The sequence below is a fragment of the Oncorhynchus gorbuscha genome, linkage group LG14 (genome assembly GCF_021184085.1).
Source record: "Oncorhynchus gorbuscha isolate QuinsamMale2020 ecotype Even-year linkage group LG14, OgorEven_v1.0, whole genome shotgun sequence".
NCBI classification, from domain to species: domain Eukaryota; kingdom Metazoa; phylum Chordata; class Actinopteri; order Salmoniformes; family Salmonidae; genus Oncorhynchus; species Oncorhynchus gorbuscha.
In genome coordinates, this window is record NC_060186.1 from 64,462,218 (window position 1) to 64,477,456 (window position 15,239).

Below are 15,239 nucleotides of genomic sequence, written 5' to 3' on the forward strand. Positions count from 1 at the left end.
GTGGGACAGTGTGTGGTGTGTGTTGTTGACAGAACGGAAGGTGCTCTAGGTGTGGGACAGTGTGTGGTGTGTGTTGTTGACAGAACGGAAGGTGCTCTAGGTGTGGGACAGTGTGTGGTGTGTGTTGTTGACAGAACGGAAGGTGCTCTAGGTGTGGGACAGTGTGTGGTGTGTGTTGTTGACAGAACGGAAGGTGCTCTAGGTGTGGGACAGTGTGTGGTGTGTGTTGTTGACAGAACGGAAGGTGCTCTAGGTGTAGGTGTTGTTGACAGAACGGAAGGTGCTCTAGGTGTGGGACAGTGTGTGGTGTGTGTTGTTGACAGAACGGAAGGTGCTCTAGGTGTGGGACAGTGTGTGGTGTGTGTTGTTGACAGAACGGAAGGTGCTCTAGGTGTGGGACAGTGTGTGGTGTGTGTTGTTGACAGAACGGAAGGTGCTCTAGGTGTGGGACAGTGTGTGGTGTGTGTTGTTGACAGAACGGAAGGTGCTCTAGGTGTGGGACAGTGTGTGGTGGTGTGTGACAGAACGGAAGGTGCTTGTTGACAGAACGGAAGGTGCTCTAGGTGTGGGACAGTGTGTGGTGTGTGTTGTTGACAGAACGGAAGGTGCTCTAGGTGTGGGACAGTGTGTTGTTGACAGAACGGAAGGTGCTCTAGGTGTGGGACAGTGTGTGGTGTGTGTTGTTGACAGAACGGAAGGTGCTCTAGGTGTGGGACAGTGTGTGGTGTGTGTTGTTGACAGAACGGAAGGTGCTCTAGGTGTGGGACAGTGTGTGGTGTGTGTTGTTGACAGAACGGAAGGTGCTCTAGGTGTGGGACAGTGTGTGGTGTGTGTTGTTGACAGAACGGAAGGTGCTCTAGGTGTGGGACAGTGTGTGGTGTGTGTTGTTGACAGAACGGAAGGTGCTCTAGGTGTGGGACAGTGTGTGGTGTGTGTTGTTGACAGAACGGAAGGTGCTCTAGGTGTGGGACAGTGTGTGGTGTGTGTTGTTGACAGAACGGAAGGTGCTCTAGGTGTGGGACAGTGTGTGGTGTGTGTTGTTGACAGAACGGAAGGTGCTCTAGGTGTGGGACAGTGTGTGGTGTGTGTTGTTGACAGAACGGAAGGTGCTCTAGGTGTGACAGGGACAGGTGTGTGGTGTGTGTTGTTGACAGAACGGAAGGTGCTCTAGGTGTGGGACAGTGTGTGGTGTGTGTTGTTGACAGAACGGAAGGTGCTCTAGGTGTGGGACAGTGTGTGGTGTGTGTTGTTGACAGAACGGAACTAGGTGTGGGACAGTGTGTGGTGTGTGTTGTGACAGAACTCTAGGTGTGGGACAGTGTGTGGTGTGTGTTGTTGACAGAACGGAAGGTGCTCTAGGTGTGGGACAGTGTGTGGTGTGTGTTGACAGAACGGAAGGTGTTGTTGACAGAACGGAAGGTGCTCTAGGTGTGGGACAGTGTGTGGTGTGTGTTGTTGACAGAACGGAAGGTGCTCTAGGTGTGGGACAGTGTGTGGTGTGTGTTGTTGACAGAACGGAAGGTGCTCTAGGTGTGGGACAGTGTGTGGTGTGTGTTGTTGACAGAACGGAAGGTGCTCTAGGTGTGGGACAGTGTGTGGTGTGTGTTGTTGACAGAACGGAAGGTGCTCTAGGTGTGGGACAGTGTGTGGTGTGTGTTGTTGACAGAACGGAAGGTGCTCTAGGTGTGGGACAGTGTGTGGTGTGTGTTGTTGACAGAACGGAAGGTGCTCTAGGTGTGGGACAGTGTGTGGTGTGTGTTGTTGACAGAACGGAAGGTGCTCTAGGTGTGGGACAGTGTGTGGTGTGTGTTGTTGACAGAACGGAAGGTGCTCTAGGTGTGGGACAGTGTGTGGTGTGTGTTGTTGACAGAACGGAAGGTGCTCTAGGTGTGGGACAGTGTGTGGTGTGTGTTGTTGACAGAACGGAAGGTGCTGTTGACAGAACGGAAGGTGTGGGACAGTGGTGTGTTGTTGACAGAAGTGTGTGGTGTGTGTTGTTGACAGAACGGAAGGTGCTCTAGGTGTGGGACAGTGTGTGGTGTGTGTTGTTGACAGAACGGAAGGTGCTCTAGGTGTGGGACAGTGTGTGGTGTGTGTTGTTGACAGAACGGAAGGTGCTCTAGGTGTGGGACAGTGTGTGGTGTGTGTTGTTGACAGAACGGAAGGTGCTCTAGGTGTGGACAGTGTGTGGTGTGTGTTGTTGACAGAACGGAAGGTGCTCTAGGTGTGGGACAGTGTGTGGTGTTGTTGACAGAACGGAAGGTGCTCTAGGTGTGGGACAGTGTGTGTGTGTGTTGTTGACAGAACGGAAGGTGCTCTAGGTGTGGGACAGTGTGTGGTGTGTGTTGTTGACAGAACGGAAGGTGCTCTAGGTGTGGGACAGTGTGTGGTGTGTGTTGTTGACAGAACGGAAGGTGCTCTAGGTGTGGGACAGTGTGTGGTGTGTGTTGTTGACAGAACGGAAGGTGCTCTAGGTGTGGGACAGTGTGTGGTGTGTGTTGTTGACAGAACGGAAGGTGCTCTAGGTGTGGGACAGTGTGTGGTGTGTGTTGTTGACAGAACGGAAGGTGCTCTAGGTGTGGGACAGTGTGTGGTGTGTGTTGTTGACAGAACGGAAGGTGCTCTAGGTGTGGGACAGTGTGTGGTGTGTGTTGTTGACAGAACGGAAGGTGCTCTAGGTGTGGGACAGTGTGTGGTGTGTGTTGTTGACAGCTGTGGGACAGTGTGTGGTGTGTGTTGTTGACAGAACGGAAGGTGCTCTAGGTGTGGGACAGTGTGTGGTGTGTGTTGTTGACAGAACGGAAGGTGCTCTAGGTGTGGACAGTGTGTGGTGTGTGTTGTTGACAGAACGGAAGGTGCTCTAGGTGTGGGACAGTGTGTGGTGTGTGTTGTTGACAGAACGGAAGGTGCTCTAGGTGTGGGACAGTGTGTGGTGTGTGTTGTTGACAGAACGGAAGGTGCTCTAGGTGTGGGACAGTGTGTGGTGTGTGTTGTTGACAGAACGGAAGGTGCTCTAGGTGTGGGACAGTGTGTGGTGTGTGTTGTTGACAGAACGGAAGGTGCTCTAGGTGTGGGACAGTGTGTGGTGTGTGTTGTTGACAGAACGGAAGGTGCTCTAGGTGTGGGACAGTGTGTGGTGTGTGTTGTTGACAGAACGGAAGGTGCTCTAGGTGTGGGACAGTGTGTGGTGTGTGTTGTTGACAGAACGGAAGGTGCTCTAGGTGTGGGACAGTGTGTGGTGTGTGTTGTTGACAGAACGGAAGGTGCTCTAGGTGTGGGACAGTGTGTGGTGTGTGTTGTTGACAGAACGGAAGGTGCTCTAGGTGTGGGACAGTGTGTGGTGTGTGTTGTTGACAGAACGGAAGGTGCTCTAGGTGTGGGACAGTGTGTGGTGTGTGTTGTTGACAGAACGGAAGGTGCTCTAGGTGTGGGACAGTGTGTGGTGTGTGTTGTTGACAGAACGGAAGGTGCTCTAGGTGTGGGACAGTGTGTGGTGTGTGTTGTTGACAGAACGGAAGGTGCTCTAGGTGTGGGACAGTGGTGTGTGTTGTTGACAGAACGGAAGGTGCTCTAGGTGTGGGACAGTGTGTGGTGTGTGTTGTTGACAGAACGGAAGGTGCTCTAGGTGTGGGACAGTGTGTGGTGTGTGTTGTTGACAGAACGGAAGGTGCTCTGGGACAGGTGTGGGACAGTGTGTGGTGTGTGTTGTTGACAGAACGGAAGGTGCTCTAGGTGTGGGACAGTGTGTGGTGTGTGTTGTTGACAGAACGGAAGGTGCTCTAGGTGTGGGACAGTGTGTGGTGTGTGTTGTTGACAGAACGGAAGGTGCTCTAGGTGTGGGACAGTGTGTGGTGTGTGTTGTTGACAGAACGGAAGGTGCTCTAGGTGTGGGACAGTGTGTGGTGTGTGTTGTTGACAGAACGGAAGGTGCTCTAGGTGTGGGACAGTGTGTGGTGTGTGTTGTTGACAGAACGGAAGGTGCTCTAGGTGTGGGACAGTGTGTGGTGTGTGTTGTTGACAGAACGGAAGGTGCTCTAGGTGTGGGACAGTGTGTGGTGTGTGTTGTTGACAGAACGGAAGGTGCTCTAGGTGTGGGACAGTGTGTGGTGTGTGTTGTTGACAGAACGGAAGGTGCTCTAGGTGTGGGACAGTGTGTGGTGTGTGTTGTTGACAGAACGGAAGGTGCTCTAGGTGTGGGACAGTGTGTGGTGTGTGTTGTTGACAGAACGGAAGGTGCTCTGGGACAGTGTGTGGTGTGTGTTGTTGACAGAACGGAACTAGGTGTGGTGTGTGGTGTGTGTTGTTGACAGAACGGAAGGTGCTCTAGGTGTGGGACAGTGTGTGGTGTGTGTTGTTGACAGAACGGAAGGTGCTCTAGGTGTGGGACTAGGTGTGGGACAGTGTGTGGTGTGTGTTGTTGACAGAACGGAAGGTGCTCTAGGTGTGGGACAGTGTGTGGTGTGTGTTGTTGACAGAACGGAAGGTGCTCTAGGTGTGGGACAGTGTGTGGTGTGTGTTGTTGACAGAACGGAAGGTGCTCTAGGTGTGGGACAGTGTGTGGTGTGTGTTGTTGACAGAACGGAAGGTGCTCTAGGTGTGGGACAGTGTGTGGTGTGTGTTGTTGACAGAACGGAAGGTGCTCTAGGTGTGGGACAGTGTGTGGTGTGTGTTGTTGACAGAACGGAAGGTGCTCTAGGTGTGGGACAGTGTGTGGTGTGTGTTGTTGACAGAACGGAAGGTGCTCTAGGTGTGGGACAGTGTGTGGTGTGTGTTGTTGACAGAACGGAAGGTGCTCTAGGTGTGGGACAGTGTGTGGTGTGTGTGTGACAGGGACTAGGTGTGGGACAGTGTGTGGTGTGTGTTGTTGACGGAAGAACGGAAGGTGCTCTAGGTGTGGGACAGTGTGTGGTGTGTGTTGTTGACAGAACGGAAGGTGCTCTAGGTGTGGGACAGTGTGTGGTGTGTGTTGTTGACAGAACGGAAGGTGCTCTAGGTGTGGGACAGTGTGTGGTGTGTGTTGTTGACAGAACGGAAGGTGCTCTAGGTGTGGGACAGTGTGTGGTGTGTGTTGTTGACAGAACGGAAGGTGCTCTAGGTGTGGGACAGTGTGTGGTGTGTGTTGTTGACAGAACGGAAGGTGCTCTAGGTGTGGGACAGTGTGTGGTGTGTGTTGTTGACAGAACGGAAGGTGCTCTAGGTGTGGGACAGTGTGTGGTGTGTGTTGTTGACAGAACGGAAGGTGCTCTAGGTGTGGGACAGTGTGTGGTGTGTGTTGTTGACAGAACGGAAGGTGCTCTAGGTGTGGGACAGTGTGTGGTGTGTGTTGTTGACAGAACGGAAGGTGCTCTAGGTGTGGGACAGTGTGTGGTGTGTGTTGTTGACAGAACGGAAGGTGCTCTAGGTGTGGGACAGTGTGTGGTGTGTGTTGTTGACAGAACGGAAGGTGCTCTAGGTGTGAGACAGTGTGTGGTGTGTGTTGTTGACAGAACGGAAGGTGCTCTGGGACAGTGTGTGTTGGAACGGAAGGTGTGTGTGTGTGGTGTGTGTTGTTGACAGAACGGAAGGTGCTCTAGGTGTGGGACAGTGTGTGGTGTGTGTTGTTGACAGAACGGAAGGTGCTCTAGGTGTGGGACAGTGTGTGGTGTGTGTTGTTGACAGAACGGAAGGTGCTCTAGGTGTGAGACAGTGTGTGGTGTGTGTTGTTGACAGAACGGAAGGTGCTCTAGGTGTGGGACAGTGTGTGGTGTGTGTTGTTGACAGAACGGAAGGTGCTCTAGGTGTGGGAGTGTGTGGTGTGTGTTGTTGACAGGTGTGTGTGGTGTGTGTTGTTGACAGAACGGAAGGTGCTCTAGGTGTGGGACAGTGTGTGGTGTGTGTTGTTGACAGAACGGAAGGTGCTCTAGGTGTGGACAGTGTGTGTGTGTTGTTGACAGAACGGAAGGTGCTCTAGGTGTGGGACAGTGTGTGGTGTGTGTTGTTGACAGAACGGAAGGTGCTCTAGGTGTGGGACAGTGTGTGGTGTGTGTTGTTGACAGAACGGAAGGTGCTCTAGGTGTGGGACAGTGTGTGGTGTGTGTTGTTGACAGAACGGAAGGTGCTCTAGGTGTGGGACAGTGTGTGGTGTGTGTTGTTGACAGAACGGAAGGTGCTCTAGGTGTGGGACAGTGTGTGGTGTGTGTTGTTGACAGAACGGAAGGTGCTCTAGGTGTGGGACAGTGTGTGGTGTGTGTGTTGACAGAACGGAAGGTGCTCTAGGTGTGAGACAGTGTGTGGTGTGTGTTGTTGACAGAACGGAAGGTGCTCTAGGTGTGGGACAGTGTGTGGTGTGTGTTGTTGACAGAACGGAAGGTGCTCTAGGTGTGAGACAGTGTGTGGTGTGTGTTGTTGACAGAACGGAAGGTGCTCTAGGGTGTGTGTTGTGGGACAGTGTGTGGTGTGTGTTGTTGACAGAACGGAAGGTGCTCTAGGTGTGGGACAGTGTGTGGTGTGTGTTGTTGACAGAACGGAAGGTGCTCTAGGTGTGGGACAGTGTGTGGTGTGTGTTGTTGACAGAACGGAAGGTGCTCTAGGTGTGGGACAGTGTGTGTGTGTGTTGTTGACAGAACGGAAGGTGCTCTAGGTGTGGGACAGTGTGTGGTGTGTGTTGTTGACAGAACGGAAGGTGCTCTAGGTGTGGGACAGTGTGTGGTGTGTGTTGTTGACAGAACGGAAGGTGCTCTAGGTGTGGGACAGTGTGTGGTGTGTGTTGTTGACAGAACGGAAGGTGCTCTAGGTGTGAGACAGTGTGTGGTGTGTGTTGTTGACAGAACGGAAGGTGCTCTAGGTGTGGGACAGTGTGTGGTGTGTGTTGTTGACAGAACGGAAGGTGCTCTAGGTGTGGGACAGTGTGTGGTGTGTGTTGTTGACAGAAGAAGGTGCTCTAGGTGTGGGACAGTGTGTGGTGTGTGTTGTTGGACGGAAGGTGCTCTAGGTGTGGGACAGTGTGTGGTGTGTGTTGTTGACAGAACGGAAGGTGCTCTAGGTGTGGGACAGTGTGTGGTGTGTGTTGTTGACAGAACGGAAGGTGCTCTAGGTGTGGGACAGTGTGTGGTGTGTGTTGTTGACAGAACGGAAGGTGCTCTAGGTGTGGGACAGTGTGTGGTGTGTGTTGTTGACAGAACGGAAGGTGCTCTAGGTGTGGGACAGTGTGTGGTGTGTGTTGTTGACAGAACGGAAGGTGCTCTAGGTGTGGGACAGTGTGTGGTGTGTGTTGTTGACAGAACGGAAGGTGCTCTAGGTGTGGGACAGTGTGTGGTGTGTGTGTTGACAGAACGGAAGGTGCTCTAGGTGTGGGACAGTGTGTGGTGTGTGTTGTTGACAGAACGGAAGGTGCTCTAGGTGTGAGACAGTGTGTGGTGTGTGTTGTTGACAGAACGGAAGGTGCTCTAGGTGTGGGACAGTGTGTGGTGTGTGTTGTTGACAGAACGGAAGGTGCTCTAGGTGGGACAGTGTGTGGTGTGTGTTGTTGACAGAACGGAAGGTGCTCTAGGTGTGGGACAGTGTGTGGTGTGTGTTGTTGACAGAACGGAAGGTGTGACTCTAGGTGTTGACAGAACGGAAGGTGTGTGTGACAGTGTGTGTGTTGTTGACAGAACGGAAGGTGCTCTAGGTGTGGGACAGTGTGTGGTGTGTGTTGTTGACAGAACGGAAGGTGCTCTAGGTGTGAGACAGTGTGTGGTGTGTGTTGTTGACAGAACGGAAGGTGCTCTAGGTGTGGGACAGTGTGTGGTGTGTGTTGTTGACAGAACGGAAGGTGCTCTAGGTGTGGGACAGTGTGTGGTGTGTGTTGTTGGGACAGTGTGTGTGTGTGTGGTGTGTGTTGTTGACAGAACGGAAGGTGCTCTAGGTGTGGGACAGTGTGTGGTGTGTGTTGTTGACAGAACGGAAGGTGCTCTAGGTGTGAGACAGTGTGTGGTGTGTGTTGTTGACAGAACGGAAGGTGCTCTAGGTCTAGGTGTGACAGGACAGGTGTGTGTGGTGTGTGTTGTTGACAGAACGGAAGGTGCTCTAGGTGTGGGACAGTGTGTGGTGTGTGTTGTTGACAGAACGGAAGGTGCTCTAGGTGTGGGACAGTGTGTGGTGTGTGTTGTTGACAGAACGGAAGGTGCTCTAGGTGTGGGACAGTGTGTGGTGTGTGTTGTTGACAGAACGGAAGGTGCTCTAGGTGTGGGACAGTGTGTGGTGTGTGTTGTTGACAGAACGGAAGGTGCTCTGTGGGACAGTGTGTGGTGGTTGTTGACAGAACGGAAGGTGCTCTAGGTGTGGGACAGTGTGTGGTGTGTGTTGTTGACAGAACGGAAGGTGCTGGGACAGTGTGTGGTGTGTGTTGTTGACAGAAGTGTGTGACAGTGTGTGTGTGTGTTGACAGAACGGAAGGTGCTCTAGGTGTGGGACAGTGTGTGGTGTGTGTTGTTGACAGAACGGAAGGTGCTCTAGGTGTGGGACAGTGTGTGGTGTGTGTTGTTGACAGAACGGAAGGTGCTCTAGGTGTGGGACAGTGTGTGGTGTGTGTTGTTGACAGAACGGAAGGTGCTCTAGGTGTGGGACAGTGTGTGGTGTGTGTTGTTGACAGAACGGAAGGTGCTCTAGGTGTGGGACAGTGTGTGGTGTGTGTTGTTGACAGAACGGAAGGTGCTCTAGGTGTGGGACAGTGTGTGGTGTGTGTTGTTGACAGAACGGAAGGTGCTCTAGGTGTGGGACAGTGTGTGGTGTGTGTTGTTGACAGAACGGAAGGTGCTCTAGGTGTGGGACAGTGTGTGGTGTGTGTTGTTGACAGAACGGAAGGTGCTCTGGGACAGGTGTGGGACAGTGTGTGGTGTGTGTTGTTGACAGAACGGAAGGTGCTCTAGGTGTGAGACAGTGTGTGGTGTGTGTTGTTGACAGAACGGAAGGTGCTCTAGGTGTGGGACAGTGTGTGGTGTGTGTTGTTGACAGAACGGAAGGTGCTCTAGGTGTGAGACAGTGTGTGGTGTGTGTTGTTGACAGAACGGAAGGTGCTCTAGGTGTGGGACAGTGTGTGGTGTGTGTTGTTGACAGAACGGAAGGTGCTCTAGGTGTGGGACAGTGTGTGGTGTGTGTTGTTGACAGACAGGTGAGGTGTGGGACAGTGTGTGGTGTGTGTTGTTGAAGGTGCTCTGGTGGTGTTGAAGGACAGTGTGAGACAGTGTGTGGTGTGTGTTGTTGACAGAACGGAAGGTGCTCTAGGTGTGGGACAGTGTGTGGTGTGTGTTGTTGACAGAACGGAAGGTGCTCTAGGTGTGAGACAGTGTGTGGTGTGTGTTGTTGACAGAACGGAAGGTGCTCTAGGTGTGGGACAGTGTGTGGTGTGTGTAAGGCAGTGTCCCTCCCTGTGTGTATGGTAAGGGGACGTGTTCTGATCTCTGTTGGACTGAATCACACTGAACTATTGGTGCTAAATCAATGAACCCAGAAAAAAGAATCACATTGATGATAATTGTCTTTATTAGCATTCATAAACAGAAGCGGGCCTTGCAGAATGAATCGTCTGTTGTTATCCAGTTGATTCAGTCACACGACAGATATTCTGCTTGTACTAGATAGTTCAAAAAGGGGAATCCTCAATTACTCCCTATTACATTGAAAAATGGATGTTCCAGATAACGTGGTTAATCAATGGAATGATAATGTTTTGTAAAGATTTGATGAGACTCCCTCTCTCTCTCTGTAGGACCCTAAGATCCTGTCTTTGTTGGAGTCAGCGGGGAAGAAGGAGGAGGAGCTGGAGGGATGTGTCATCTGTGTTTGCAGTGGCACCGACCTCGTCAACCTGTCCTTCATGTACATGGTGGCTGACAGCCCAGACACTGCTAGGGTATATACTCAATGCTAATACAACATTCATACAACATTACACATATTACTGATCTGGTCAACCTGTCCTTCATGTACATGGTGGCTGACAGCCCAGACACTGCTAGGGTATATACTCAATGCTCTCTCTCTGTCTGTCCCTCTCTCTCTCTGTCTGTCCCTCTCTCTCTCTGTCCCACTCTCTCTCTCTGGCCCTCTCTCTCGCTCTCTCTGTCTGTCTCTCTCTCTGTCTGGCCTCTCTCTCTCTCTGTCTGGTCCCTCTCTCTCTCTGTCTGTCTCTCTCTCTCCCCCTCTCTCTCTGTCTGTCCCTCTCTCTCTGTCCCCTCTCTCTCTGTCTGTCCCCCTCTCTCTCTGTCCCCCTCTCTCTCTCTGTCTGGCCTCTCTCTCTCTCTGTCCTCCTCTCTCTCTCTCTCTCTGTCCCCTCTCTCTCTCTCTCTCTCTCTCTGTCTCTGTCTCTCTCTCTCTCTCTCTCTGTCCTCTCTCTCTCTGTCTCTCTCTCTCTCTCTCTCTCTCTCTCTCTCTCTCTCTCTCTCTCTCTGTCCCTCTCTCTCTCTCTCTCTGTCTGTCTGTCCCTCTCTCTCTCTCTGTCTCTCTCTGTCTGGCCCTCTCTGTCTGTCCCCCTCTCTCTCTGTCTCTCTCTGTCTGGCCTCTCTCTGTCTGGCCTCTCTCTCTCTGTCTCTCTCTGTCTCTGGCCCTCTGTCTGGCCCTCTCTCTCTGTCTCTCTCTGTCTGGCCCTCTCTCTGTCTGTCTGGCCTCTCTCTCTCTCTCTCTCTCTGTCTGCCCTCTCTCTCTGTCTCTCTCTCTCTCTCTCTCTCTCTCTCTGTCTCTCTCTGTCTCTCTCTGTCTGGCCCTCTCTCTCTGTCTCTCTCTGTCTGGCCCTCTCTCTCTGTCTGGCCCTCTCTCTCTCTCTCTCTCTCTCTCTCTCTCTCTCTCTCTCTCTCTCTCTCTCTCTCTCTCTCTCTCTCTCTCTCTCTCTCTCTCTCTCTCTCTCTCTCTCTCTCTCTCTCTCTCTCTCTCTCTCTCGAGGGAGTCTGGTTAAACATTGCCCTCTAGTGGTGACAAGACACATTATTTTTGTGATTACTGAAGAAGCCAACAGATGATATATCAGTGAACTGATGATGATGACTTGTTTGATGTAGTTGTTTTAGTTTGATTCATCAAAAGACATGTTGATAGCGAAAACATGAGAGAGAGATGGAGAGAGCAAGTGAGTGGAAATGGTTAAAAGGGTGTCAACACTGTAGAAGGCGGATTGCCAAATCATTAATAATAAACTACCTAGAGTGGCCTTCATCAGCCGAGCTTGAAGGTCACACACAGATACACACACACATGTTCATTCATGCTACCTCATTCTCTTGCTATCTCATATACAGACACACATGTACACACACACACCATCTCACACTCAGCAGGCTAGTTTCCGTAAGCAGTAGACCTGGAAAGCTGACACAGTTATTCTCATCAACATAACCTGGGAACAATACACACACACACGTATCCAACCTCTCCACAACACACTCCCGCCCTTAGACATACACAATCAAACATGCACGTACACACACACACACACACACCTTGGATGGAGTGGGGTAGAGAGTGCAGGTGGGAGTCATATATTTGTTTGGAGAAAGAAGAGAAGGAGACCCCTGGTCACAGACAGGGTGGCTGTGTGCCTGCATCGGGCTGTTTAGCTGTGGCTGCTCAGAGATCTAAACAGATACACTGTGAGAGAGGAGAGAACACACATAAACACAGAGAAAAAGATACGCTGTGAGTAAACAAACGGCCAGAGAAGTGTGTGTGTGTGTGTGTGAACCCTTTTGTTTGTTTGTTTTCAGAAGTGGACAGAGGGTTTGAGGTCAGTGATCCACAACTTCAGAGCCAATAACGTCTGTCCTATGACCTGCCTCAAGAAACAGTGAGTATACACACACAAACACACACACATTAGTAAACACACAAACAGTTGTGAACACACACACATTAGTAAACACACACACAAACACAGTAGTAAATGCACACACACACACAGTAGTAAACACACACAGACAAACACACACACACATTCATACAACATTACACACACAGACACAGATACACACACCTCAACATGTGTTGTGTCTTTCCTGTTTTTCAGTTGGATGAGGATGTGCTTCCTGACCAATGTGAACGGCAAGATCCCAGTGAGAACGTGAGAGACACAGTAACAACATTTATCAGCAGTCATTTGATTGGTCAACTTTGTGATGACAGCTGACTCTCTCCTCTCTGGTTCAGCATCACACGGACGTTTGCATCTGGGAAAACAGAGAAAGGAATCTTTCAGGCTCTGAAGGAACTGGGTCTGCCTAGTGGAAAGGTAACGTGGATGTGTGTGTGCTTGCGTGTGTTCATGGCGGGTTTGTCTGATGTTGTTTATGGTAACTTGCTGTCGTCGAATCAACATTAGGAACACCTTCCTAATATTGATTTACACCCACCCTTCTCAATTCGTCGGGGCAGGGACTCTACAGGGTGTCGAAAGCGTTCCACAGGGATGCTGGCCCATGTTGACTCCAATGCTTCCCAATGCTTTTTTAGTTGTGTCAAGTTGGCTGGACGTCCTTTGGGTGGTGGACCATTCTTGATACACACAGGAAACTGTTGAGCATAAACAATTCTGGCACCTACTACCATACCCCGTTCAAAAGCACGTCAATCTTTTGTCTTGCCCATTCACCCTCTGAATGGCACACAAACACAATCCATGTCTCAATTGTCTCAAGGCTTAAAACTCCTTCTTTAACCTGTCTCCTCCCCTTCATCTACACTGATTTGAAGTGGATTTAACAAGTAACATCAATAAGGGATCACAGCTTTCACCTGGCCAGTCTACGTCATGGAAAGAGCAGGCGTTCATAATGTTTTGTACACTCAGTGTATAACGTTATCTCCCTCAGAGCGAGGAGATAGAAGACTCAGCCTTCCCCTTTGACATCTTCTACGCCCTGACTCAGAAGATCTGCCCTCGTACTGACATCCAGGAACTCTTCAACAAAATGTGAGTTGTCACTAGCTCTACTCCCCAGATGTCTTTTACTGTACTCCCTACCCTCAATAGCTACTCTGTTCTCCTTCAGCCTACTGTAGAAAGCTAACTGCACCCGCAATGCTAGTCACATCTAAGTGTGCAGTCAGTGTAGGAGTAACAAGGTCTGAAATCACACAACCCAGTTAAGGATGTCTTTTCATCCAGTTTTGCTCACTGGGATGACATTTACAGTACAATATATACAACATTGTATTGCTATGTATTTTCCCAAGCTGTGATTCTGCTAGTAATGAGATATTTAGTAATAGCCGTTTGTTCAACCGTTTATAGCCGTTTGTTGTGTTGATAGCTGTAGTGTAGACACTGTATGTGAATGACGGAGTAGAAGAAGAGTGAGAGAGAACGTGTTGTAAGTATGTTGGTGTTTGGTTGAGAGATCAACGTTTATTAAACCGTCTGCAGCTTCTCTACTAATACACTCTGGGAAACCTAACCCTCTTAAACAGTGACACATTAACACGTTTATTTTAAACTAACTCAACAGTATGTAAATGTTCGACCTGGTGTGATTTTAACATGTTACAGAAATGTTGATATAAAAATGTAACACGGCTGTGTTCTATTTTGACCCTTTAGAAAAACCTTCTGCTTTCTAGTCCCTGACTGACTGGCTGAGAGGGTTTTTAAGAAACATAACATTTTGTTTTTCTAATTAATTCCTTTGCAGCAATGGGGACAAAAGTGATTTTTTAAACGTAGACCAGTTAGTCAGCTTTCTGAATGAAGTAAGCTCTTTATCATTCATTAACTTCTCTGTGTGACTGCTTGACCCCTACCCTCTCACCTGACACGGGGTAGAAGTTGCTCTTAGGCAATGATATAGGATCCGTTTCAGATGACCCTCCTCAAATCCTTAAAGGAACATTTCACCATTTGCGACTTCATATTCATCATCTCCAGCACCTCCCCATCATCAACATGTGTGAAAATGGCGTGTTTCTATGTTCTGTAAAAATATTACGAAGGCAATTCGTAGGCAATGCCATTGTCATTGGAAACACAAATCTTCCATTCTATTTGTCACTGTGAACATAGAAACACACCATTTTCACATATGTTGTGGTGGTGCTGGAGATGATGAATATGAAGTTGAAAAATGGGGAACAATTGGCCATACTGCAAAAGTGCTCTTATATCAGTGTCTGTAGGGGTAACTTCATCCTGCCCTTCTCAGCTGCTTTCCCCATCCCCTGTATATACTGAACAAAAATATAAACGCAACATGTAAAGTGTTGGTCCCATGTTTCATGAGCTAAAATATTAAGCACAAAAAGCTCACTTCGGCTCAAATGTTGAGCACAAATTTGTTAACATCCCTGTTAGGGAGCATTTCTCCTTTGCCAAGAAATTCCATCCACCTGACAGGTGTGGCATATCAAGAAGTCGATTAATGTGCCACTCTAAAATGTGCAGTTTTGTCACACAACACAATGCTGCAGATTTATCAAGTTTTGAGGAAGAGTGCAATTGGCTTGGTGACTGGAGGAATGTCCAATAGAGCTGTTTCCGGAGAATGTAATGTTAATTTCATTTTAGAGAATTTTTCAGTACGCCCCAATAGCCTCACCACAGACCATGTGTAACCACGCCGGCCCAGGAACTCCACATCCAGTTTCTTCACCTGCGGGATGGTCAGAGACCAGCCACCCAGACAGCTGATGAAACTGAGGAGTATTTCTGTCTGTAATAAAGGCCTTCTGATTGGCTGGGCCTGGCTCCCCAATTTCAGCCAATTGAAATTAATTAATTAGGCCCTAATCTATTTCACATTACTGGCCACTTGGGATCCAGGCCCACCCATGGCTGTGGCCCTGCCCAGTCATGTGAAATAGATTAGGGCCTTATGAATGTATATCAATTGACTGATTTCTTTATAGAAACTCAGTAAAATGGTTGAAATTGTTGCATGTTGCGTTTATATGTTTGTTCAGTATATTTCTCCCCAGCCCCGCCTACTGATTGTGTAACCATGGCAACCCGGGGAGGGAGGGGCTTTCTGTTTGGCCATTTTGTCTGGTTTCTGTCTACTTGCTGACTGCTGGCCTTCAAGTTTCACATGTTTTATTGTCACGTGCACTAGCACAGTGAACTGCATTTCATGCTTTCTCTTTCCCAACAACACAGTGATCAATATTGGTATCCTATTCACTTTCTTTTGTGCTAGTGGTCTCTGCTTTGGCTGAAAACGTACCTGCTTCTACTTCTATCTACTGTGTGTGAGGCTTTTTCTCTGTGTGCAATGCTGAAGTGAATCCCCATTAATACAAAGGCT

General features: G+C 49.6%; 1 protein-coding gene across 3 annotated transcripts in view; it reads left to right on the forward strand.

The window, feature by feature from the left end:
- Positions 1 to 15,239, forward strand: part of LOC123995279 (1-phosphatidylinositol 4,5-bisphosphate phosphodiesterase beta-4-like) — a 216,516-nt gene that overhangs the window by 125,391 nt on the left and 75,886 nt on the right. For 2 of the 3 annotated variants that reach the window (XM_046298780.1, XM_046298782.1), the window contains 6 exons: positions 9,728 to 9,871; positions 11,715 to 11,794; positions 12,014 to 12,067; positions 12,154 to 12,235; positions 12,816 to 12,916; positions 13,635 to 13,692. In XM_046298780.1, coding sequence (XP_046154736.1) covers positions 9,728 to 9,871; positions 11,715 to 11,794; positions 12,014 to 12,067; positions 12,154 to 12,235; positions 12,816 to 12,916; positions 13,635 to 13,692 — 519 coding nt within the window. Of the gene's footprint in view, positions 1 to 9,727; positions 9,872 to 9,937; positions 9,979 to 11,714; positions 11,795 to 12,013; positions 12,068 to 12,153; positions 12,236 to 12,815; positions 12,917 to 13,634; positions 13,693 to 15,239 lie in introns of those variants that run through there. The other variant, XM_046298783.1, reaches the window with a different exon arrangement.